Raw genomic sequence first — 9,782 nt, 5'->3', positions numbered from 1 at the left:
AACTCCCACACCCGCCCGGCCACCCGCCTTCGCTCGTGCCCAGCTGCGCGCTGCCAGCGCCGGACCTCACGACGGTGCCCCAGCCCAGGCGTCAGTTGCCGGCGAAGGGAGCGCCCCCCCCCCGCGCCCGGCGGGCCCCGCGCCCGGCCCCGCCCCCGGCCCTGGCCCCGCCCCCGCCTGGGCCCGGCCCCTGGGCCGGCCGGGAGGATGTGAGCTCACTCCCGCCTCCCCGCTGCCGGCGCCGGCAGGAAGCGTCCTCCCGAAGTCAGCCAACCGGCCGGCCGGGGTGTCAGCGGCGCGCCGGACCCCGTCCCTCCCGGCGCCACACGCAGGAGCCGCTTTCCGGATGGGTACGGAATGAAGGCGGGCGGCGGGGCCGAGGCAGCGCCACGCTCCTAGACGCCGAGCCGCCCGGGGCCCCGCGGGTTGCGGGCAGAGCGCGGGCGCGCACGCGCACGCCCACCCCCGCCGCGCTTCCGGCCGGGCCACGTGATCGCGCGCGCACGTGTTCCGGCCCCTCGCCGCGGCGGGTCGGAACCTCCTCCCGGTCCCGCCCGGCCGCTGCCCACCTAGACCTGCGGCAGGCCGGCCGGGGAGCGGCGAAGACGCGGCGCCCGCCGAGTCGGGCGGAGCAGCGGGCCCGGTGGGCTGGCAGCGGCTTCGCCATGAACCCCAGGGGCCTGTTCCAGGACTTCAACCCGAGTAAGTTCCTCATCTACGCCAGCCTGCTGCTCTTCTCGGTGCTGCTGCCCCTGCGCCTGGACGGCATCATCCAGTGGAGCTACTGGGCCGTCTTCGCCCCCATATGGCTGTGGAAGCTGCTGGTCATCGCTGGCGCCTCGGTGGGCGCGGCCGTTTGGGCCCGCAACCCTCGGTACCGCACCGAGGGGGAGGCCTGCGTGGAGTTCAAAGCCATGTTGATCGCGGTGGCCATCCACCTGCTGCTGCTCATGTTCGAAGTCCTGGTCTGCGACAGGGTGGAGAGGGGGACCCACTTCTGGCTGCTCGTCTTCATGCCACTTTTCTTCGTATCCCCAGTGTCCGTGGCCGCCTGCGTCTGGGGCTTCCGACACGATAGGTCGCTAGAGCTGGAGATCCTGTGCTCTGTCAACATCCTGCAGTTCATCTTCATCGCCCTGAGGCTGGACAGGATTATCCACTGGCCGTGGCTGGTGGTATTCGTGCCCCTATGGATTCTCATGTCGTTCCTCTGCCTAGTCGTCCTCTATTACATCGTCTGGTCCCTCCTGTTCCTGCGCTCCTTGGATGTGGTCGCGGAACAGCGGAGGACGCATGTGACCATGGCTGTCAGCTGGATAACGATTGTCGTGCCCCTGCTCACTTTTGAGGTTCTGCTGGTTCACAGATTAGATGGCCACAATACATTCTCTTACATCTCCATATTTGTCCCCCTTTGGCTTTCGTTAATAACTTTAATGGCCACGACATTTAGGCGAAAAGGAGGCAACCATTGGTGGTTTGGTATTCGCAGAGATTTCTGTCAGTTTCTGCTTGAAATTTTCCCATTTTTAAGAGAATATGGGAACATTTCCTATGATCTACATCATGAAGAAAGTGAAGATGCTGAAGAAATCTCAGTCCCAGATGCTCCTAAAATTGCTCCGATGTTTGGAAAGAAGGCCAGGGTAGTTATAACCCAGAGTCCTGGGAAATATGTTCCCCCGCCTCCCAAGTTAAATATTGATATGCCGGATTAAACTCTTCTGGAGAGCACCCATCTGTGGATCGGGAACCGTTTACACACGCAAAATCCACCTTACTTTTGCCTCTGTGTTCGTCCATCCCAAACTTGGAACTGAAAATAGGCCCCAAACACCATCATCTCATGCCTTGTTTGAGATTGATGCCTGTCAGTCACTCATCAGTATGCACCATAGATGTAGGAGGTTATTTTTAATACATGGCTCTGTGTATGTGTGCATATGCGTGTGTGCGTGTGGGGTGTGTGTGGTGTATATGTGTGAGAGAACTTGCATTCCAGGCTAGTGTTTAAAAGCTAGCTTGGGAGGAGTCAGTTGAATAATGGGTCCTCAAATGAAATGAATACACAGCTGGGTTTTGTTCTGTTTTGTTTTTAATGATACCATGACTATCGAAAGTATTGTTTCAGAGTATTTTTATACACTGCTAGTCTATAGTTGTATTTCAGATTGTACCTGTTGGTACATAATAGCAAATGTAAAGAATTCTCTTTCCCTTCACTTGTTTATAAGCCTTAGAGTTGTTTTTAGTGTTCCTCCTGTTAAAATAGTTTTTCTTTGGGCTTTGCTGATACTGGTCTTTAATATCATAAAAGGTGACTTTTTCTAATGAAATGAATCCATGCATATATGATATTTATATGAATATTTTAGCAATGTATTTTGTTGAATTCTAGTTCTGTGCATTACAATGTATTACGTGACAGTATTTTTTTAAGTTTCTATGTGAAGATATATGTCTATTGCAGCTGTCCTTAAAGATCGCTTAAAACATTAATATGTACCCGGTATAGGATCTTCTCAAAGTACCAGGCATGAATATAGCGATCGAAAATCCCATGGCTCATAATAGTCAGGAGTTAGATGACTCAGTCTACACGGTTTTAAGGTCTCTCTGAGTAGAGGGAGGAGCCACCATCCTTTGGGAACAGGTGACATGCTCCGGTGTGATACCAGGCCATAAAGCGATACTATTAATTTAGCACCTTCTAATTTTCCAGCACAGATAGTAACCTCTCTTCAGGAACAACCAAAATAAGCAACAAGTGATTTGTTCATTGCTAAGAGTCTTAGAATATTACTTGGCGATAATAAAAAAAAAATGTTACTTGTCATCAGAATGCTGGAAAGAGTAGCCTTAACCAAAACATGGCCAACAGGATCAGGTATTATTTTGAGGTCCAAACGTTTTGATCTGTCAGCAATAGGGCAAGAAGAGATTATTTTTAAAGTAAGTACTGGGTACTTATTTAGGTACTAGTGGTACACCAGGGAATCCGAAAAGCAAAAACCAGATTCTGGGAGAATAATGTTCTTCTGACAGAACAAATAAATACTTTCAAAAGGAGATTGAAATAGAAAAGGGTAGTGATATTATTACTGGAGAAAAGGAAGGGAGTCCATTTTTATCATTAGCAACTTAGGAAAAATGATCTAAATTGCTAGCCAAGTAATTGCAAGTCAATAACTTGATTTACCCAGTGAGGGGCCATGCCAGCAACAAAAGCTAGTCCTGGGAGCCTGGCTCCCTGAAAGCCTGAGGACGCCACAGGTCAGTTCAGTCCCCTGGACTGTGCCAAGCTCTATCGCTGTCTCTCTCACACACACACGCAAGCACTCTCCGTTTACACCAGCCCTCAGAATGTGGGAAGCAGCTCTGGGTAGCAGTAACATTTCGTCAACAGGGATTCATTCGTTTCTCAAATATTTATTGAGGACCTTCTCTGAGCCAGCCATGATTCAAATGCCATCCCTCCCCACACTCACGAAGTACACAATCAAAAGGGGCCATGAGAAGATAGGGCTCATCACAGCAGCCTACCTGCGGGAGGGAACAAGCCAAGAGCGGGATATGCAAAATGCCACCCGGAACTTCAGGCCCCTCTTAGTTTTCAGGAGCCTAGAGCCCCTGATCTCGCCTCCACTCTCAGACAATATCCCAAAGACATTGACTTGCACTTGAGTTGAGATTCAGGAGTGGAGGAGCAGGTTGCTGGAGGAATCCAGGGTAGGGCTTGGGGGATCCCAGCCCCTCTTGCCTACAGTTTCAGGCTAGGGGCTTCTCGACATGGGGTGCAGTCCGTCCCCACCGCGATGGGTCCTTCCCACGCTCACCCGGCCCCCCCAGCGTTAGAGAGCCAGGGTCTGAAAGTGATCAGCTTTCTCCCCCAGGTGGGCCATCCCCTGTCGTGCTGGCCTCAAAAGAATTAGATAAAAACAGTGGGAGTGACAAGTTGTGGAATGTCAGTCTGTAAAACACAATCTCTCTGCTGTGCCTGGGGACTTACCAATTGCCTTTTGTAACGCAGACTATCCACAGTATGTGTCAAGCTCTCTAACTGCAGTTTCTCCTGAAGGATGATGTATTCGCTTTTGCTTAGAAATCTCCGCGGCTTCCGAGTACAGACTCCTGCTCCCCGGGCTACAAGTCCGCTGCGGGGGTGACGGTGCCGGCCCAGGGTCTGATGCGGGTATCGGCTCCACAGCGCGCCCCGGATTCTGTCCTGGGTCCCCGGCAAAGGAATAATGTTTCCTGGGGCACGTTCTTCTTTCCCCTGGCAGAAGCACACGAGGCCAGGCCAACCCCCCGCCAGCACCACATGGCCCCTGCCCCCCCGTGGTGTATGTTGGGGTACAGGTTCCGTGGTGGCCGAAGCACAAAGCCAAGCCAGGCCCTCGGCAGGGTGGGCCAGCACACGCCCAGGGAACCACAACAGGCTGCACTGATGTCGCAACATAGTTTTAAAGACTGGAAAGGAATCACAACATCTGTAGTAGATCGTGAATGATTTTCCTCTGCTGTTTTACAAACATCCTGTGATTTTCAAAAGTTCATTGTTTCTAATAAAAATGAGCGAATCTGTTTGGAGAGGGGGCGACAAGGCATTTGAGGGGAGACGAGGAAGACCCTGCGCCTAGACCCCTCCGCAAACTAGGGCGAGGCCCTGGAGGCTCCACCCAGGACGGTTCTGCAACCTCGCTGTCCGCTGTCCTCCGAGGACGGCCCTGGGGCGGTTTCTGCAGGATGCTTTGGAAGTGGCCAGGCGGGAGGTGCTGGGAAGAAGCAGGGTCTAGAGGGGCCTCGGCCGCACACGAGATAGAAGAGGCGGGCCCTCCCATCTGCCTGCTCCTGGGTTCGGGGTGGCAAAAGGCGACAGGCCGGACTCCACACGGAACTGTCAGGAGCAAAGGGTAGTTCCGCGCTGACCGGAGGCCTGGGATCCAGTGGGTGCACAGGGGTCAAGGGAGATTGTGCTGCCCCAAACCCAGGCCGGGGTGCATCACGGGACCCACTTGGCCACCTGACACTGCCACCAGCATAGTACATGCCACCAGCACCCCCCCCCCACCCGACCCTCTGCCACAAGGAATCCTCGGCTGTCTCTGCGGGAGGGAGATGATTGCTTTCCTCTCCTTCAGAGACTCTCTGGCCCCCTTAGCTTTAGTAGGAGGGAGGCCTCTGCCAGAACGCATTCAGTAGAGGGTTCGCCCAAAAAGGAAGGGCGCTCAGATGCTGGGTCACCAAGGATGAGGACCAAAGTGCACCAATCCCTGGGCGGTCCGACGTACACCCTCCCCCATGCTTACTACCGGCCCCATCTAGCCCGCTCCACCTGTGCCCCAAGCAAGGCAGGGGCTCCTTCCCCAAGGAAAGAGAGGTGATCCCCGACCCCGATCCCGATCGCTGGCTGCTTCACCCATCACTTCATCCAGCCCGCAATCCAGCATCCTTGGAGGTGTCTTGCCCTCCTCTGGTTTGTCATGTTCCCATCTATTCTAGAAGGTGTGGATTGAAGTTAACGACCATGGCAGGGTCCCCTCCTTTGCCAACCGCACCTCTGGGAGAAGCCCATTCTCCTGTCTCCCACCGAGCGGCCACAGACGGGGTGCAGGAACAGACACGGGAGGGCAGTTGCCTTCCTTCTGAGCAGCCAGACCGGCAAAGTTTGCAAAATGCAAAATCAGTATCACTCCTCTGCTCAGCCACTTTTTTTTTTTTTTTTGGTCTGGGAAAATACGGTTATTTTTCATTAAAGGAAGTTAACATAATGGATTTATTGTTTTTACGTGAGTTAATATTTTTAAAAGCTACTGGCTTTAATTTCTTCTATGCTAAATGTTGATATAACCCACTTAAACCAAAGCTCCTTGGGGTCCTCGACCATTTTTAAGAGTGTGAAAGGGGGTCTGTGACCACAGACTTTGAGAACAGCCGCCCTATGTTACAGTGGGGGAAAGAGAGGAACAAAAATTAAAACTGGGTGAAATACATTAAAATCGGTATGACATAGCATGGTTGCGAAATAACAGACACTGTCCTTTTAAAAAAAAAAAAATTTTTAGAGAGAATCTCAAGCAGACTCCACGCTGAGCGCAGAGCCCGTTGCGGGGCTCAATCTCACATCCCTGAGATCACGACCTGAACAGAATTTGAGAGTCACACTTAACAAACTGGGCCACCACCCAGGAGCCCCCAGATGCCGTCCTTTCTGCAACAGATCACAGGATGGCTTCTCCCCTCTGCGACTCTCCACGCTCCCTTTGTCCTCTGCAGGCCCCTGGTTTAGTTGGGTTACTTAGCGCAGTGTGGTAATTCACGTTCGCCCCTGCAGGGCCAGAGCCCTTTGCTGGTCATTTCATTTCACTAGAACTAAGAGGAGCCTAGGGGACCGCCCAGATTCTGGCCACAAGCCTCTCTCCATTTTGTGGCAGCGACGCCATTTGCCCTCGACAGTCCTTCCAAAGGGCAGTTGTGTTGGCTAGGGTGCTTGATCCTGACCTCCAGGAGGAAATGGGGATGGACGGGTTCACAGGCCACCTTCTGTCTGCGTTTGCAGGATGTCCTGTTTGTTCAACAGCTAGCGGAAGGGCAGGGCAGGGGAAGTGGGTTTTGAAGCCTTTCTCCACCGCAGCTCAGCTCTCTGCTCCCCACAGCCCCTGCCTCCTCCCTCCCCTGTGTCTGTGTGTCCTGCCTCTCCCCCTGCACCAGGCCTCAGCCACAGCCGCCCCCCCCCCCCCCCCCCCCCCCCCCCCCCCCCCCCGGTGCCTCTGCCTCCCCCCCCCCCCCCCCCCCCACGCCCCCGCGCCAGCCCCCCCCCCCCCCCCCACCTGGGGCCTGGAGCTCTCTCCTGGGACATGAGCAACACTCCTGTGCAGAATCTTGGGCCCCACGTCCATCCCAGCTCTTGCCCCCCAAACCCCTACCCCTGCCCTCCTGGACAGGTGCCTCCCCCGTCCCTCCTGGATAGGTGCCTCCCCCGTCCCTCCCACGAGCGACGCCAGCCCTCCTTCCTCTTCTCCAAGCCATGGCCCGCCTCCCCTTGGCCCGAGTCACTCCTGGAGCTGGAACGTGACCAGCCGCATGCAGCCAAAGTTCCACTCCTTGCAGCCGCCCTGTCATTTTGACCTTGCCCTTCCAGGCTTTAACCAGGGACACTGAGTAGGGTGGGAAGTTCAAAGACTTGCCCACCAGCCTGAGACCTTTCCAGGAAGCCAGCCCCCACCTTCCTCCCCCACGCGCATTGGGTAACCAGCGGACAATGAGAACAAAGTCTGGGCCCCCTACTCTTGGTGGCAGTTGCCCCAGGCCAGTGCCGATGTCCCTCCGGGACTGCCCCTGCCCTGCCCCTCAGGCTGCCCTGTCCCCCACTTCCCACTGGGCAGCATGTTTAATGACATGTCGGCAGGGAGGGGGGCTTTGCTGTCCTGATCATTTGAACATTGCTTAAGCCTCCTTTCTCTACTCAAGGCCTGGCTTGTCCTTCTCTCAGTCCACCTCCGCTTAGCCTCCCGCTCTGTCCTTGGTCCCTGACAGATTCTTGTCCCTTTGCACAAGACACCTGGGCCTGGCCTCCTGGCTCACCTTGAGGACCAAGCCAGGCTCTGCCCAGTCCTGGGGTGCTCACTGTGACTCACAGGAACCCTAACAACATTAGGCACACACCCAGGAGCTGGGAGATCAGGGCCGTGGCCACCTTGGCCCAGGCCCAGTCCTCAGGAGTCCAAACAGGGCCAGAATGTCCTGTCTGGGATTGTCTCTGATGGCCACTGTCCTCCCAAGAGGCTTCAGGCAGAAGTCATGAGTGGGGAGAAGGAGCCCCGCCTGGGATGCCCCTGAGGCCCTGTCTACCCATACACCCCCATGGAGGACCCTTAGCCGGGGGGAAAGGGCCACTTCAGAGCAGGCCATGGGGGCCATCTGGTGGCCTGGGCCAGCCGCACGGGTCCATGGGAGGGAGAGGCCCAGAAAGGAAGAAATTGCAGGCTCCCTCATCCCAAAGGTCAAGCAACAGTTGGCCACAGCCAAAAACACAGTCTTAGCTCAGGCTGCCATAACAAAACACCATAAACTGGATGGCCTAACACGGATGTATTTCTTGTAGTTCTGGAGGCTGGAAGTCCAAGCCCAGGGAGCCAGCATGATCAGATTCTGGTGAGGACTCTCTTCGTAGCTTGTAGATGGCTACCTTCTTGCTGTGTCCTCACATGGCAGAGAGAGAGAGGAAGTAAGTCCTCCCTGTCTCTTCCTATAAGGACACTACCCTCATGACCTCATCAGAGCCTAATAACCTAATAAAGACCCCATCTCCAAATATTGTCACATTGGGAGGTAGGGCTTCAGTGTATGAGTTTGGGGAGTGGGGGACATGATTCACTCCATAACTCACACTAAGCCCAAAAGGCCTAAAGGCAGGGGACCAAGCCCAACATTCACTCAGCTCACATTTCCTGAGCACCTACTGTGTCCCAAGTGCAGTGTGCTCACCACAAACAAGACATGACCAGTCACCCAAGGCCTGAGCGTGTCCAGGTGAGTGTCACCAGTGCCCAGCAGGGCCTCGGGAGGGCAGGCCCCAGGAGAGGGGAGTGGGGCAATGCTGGAGCGTGAATGGGGCCTGCCCACTGCAGACATGGAGGTTTCATAGCTCAGGCTGGCCCAGGACCATGGAGGAAAGGAGGAAAGCTCTGTCAGGATGCCCTGGCGAGAATTAATAGTGACTTAAACAGTCAGGGACATCACAAGAAATCCCGAGGCGGAATGAGCCGTGACCCAGATGCCCTGCTCCACATTGCATCAAGGAAGGCTGGCCTTCCATCTTAGTGCGGTGCCATTCACACCCTCAACTCTGGGGGACATCTGCCCCCATGGTCACCAGGCACAACTGCAGGTGTCACAGTCATGTGAAGTGATGGTCATCTGAGAGGACTGGTGGTTCCCCTGGATCTCTCTTTTTATCAGAATGGAGAGTGTCCCCCAGAGTCCCAAGACCCTTCCTTCCTTCCTTCCTTCCGTTCTTTCTTTCTTCCTTCCGGTCCCCTTTCAGCATTTCTCTCCCTGGCATTGGGAATGGGGGTGAGGTGAGAGCAGTCTCACCTCACCTGCCCTGCTTGCCCTACCGTGATCGGGGCCCTTCCGCTACCCAGAATCCCTGGGCATCATCTGCTCCCAGAGCACTGAGGGGGCGAGCGCCCACCTGACAAAGCAGCCCCCCACTGCTGGCCCCTTCTCTGCGAGTTCACATCTCACCTGAGGGCCCCTGCAGGTGGGACACCTTCACCCGAGGAACACTTCTATGAGGGGAAACTTCAGGGCCCCAGGGTGCCCTCCGGCAGAGCTAGTTTGAGTCAGGAGATCTGTCTTCAAATCCTACCCGGGTAAGATCAGCCCTAATTATTGAGCTAGTGAGGGGGACAGGCAGGGCTCTGTGTGACCAAGGAAGGTGGTCAGGGGCTGGATTCCAGCTTGTCTGCTGCGGCTGGTGGTGCAGCACCTACAGATCATTCAGTTGGCCAGAAAGATGGAGGAGGTGCCCTCCGAGTTCTTCCTCCGCCGTGTTATCATTCGTGCTGATGCTAATTTTGCTGATGCTGGCCGCCCCCAGAATCCGGCCCAACGTGCAGTCCTCATCCCTGGCACACTCTGCTTGGGGCCACCGAAGGTCTGCCGCTGATGATAAAATTCTCTCTCTTCCTTCACGTCTTAGCCTCGGCACCACCTCCTCCAGGAAGCTTTCCCGGACCCCCTTGCCCAACTGACTCTGCCGCAGGAACACGATCCCC

At 55.3% G+C, this 9,782-nt stretch overlaps 1 protein-coding gene across 1 annotated transcript; it reads left to right on the top strand.

Annotated features, from left to right (window-relative positions):
• Nucleotides 1-230: 230 nt before the first annotated feature.
• Nucleotides 231-4,590, top strand: TMEM185B (transmembrane protein 185B). The gene has a single exon (XM_025857507.2). The coding sequence runs from the start codon at nucleotides 666-668 to the stop codon at nucleotides 1,716-1,718; it is 1,053 nt and encodes a 350-aa protein (XP_025713292.1). The 5' UTR covers nucleotides 231-665; the 3' UTR covers nucleotides 1,719-4,590.
• Nucleotides 4,591-9,782: the final 5,192 nt, after the last annotated feature.

This window comes from Callorhinus ursinus, unplaced genomic scaffold, assembly GCF_003265705.2.
Source record: "Callorhinus ursinus isolate GAN/ISIS: 27379988/994484 unplaced genomic scaffold, GSC_fseal_2.0 scaffold2, whole genome shotgun sequence".
NCBI classification, from domain to species: Eukaryota; Metazoa; Chordata; class Mammalia; order Carnivora; family Otariidae; genus Callorhinus; species Callorhinus ursinus.
Note: the sequence above shows the minus strand (reverse complement) of the source record. Positions and strands in the feature narration are given on the sequence as shown.

Coding starts and splice junctions, on each gene's coding strand:
- TMEM185B (XM_025857507.2), top strand. CDS start 666: ATGAACCCCAGGGGCCTGTTCCAGGACTTCAACCCGAGTAAGTTCCTC.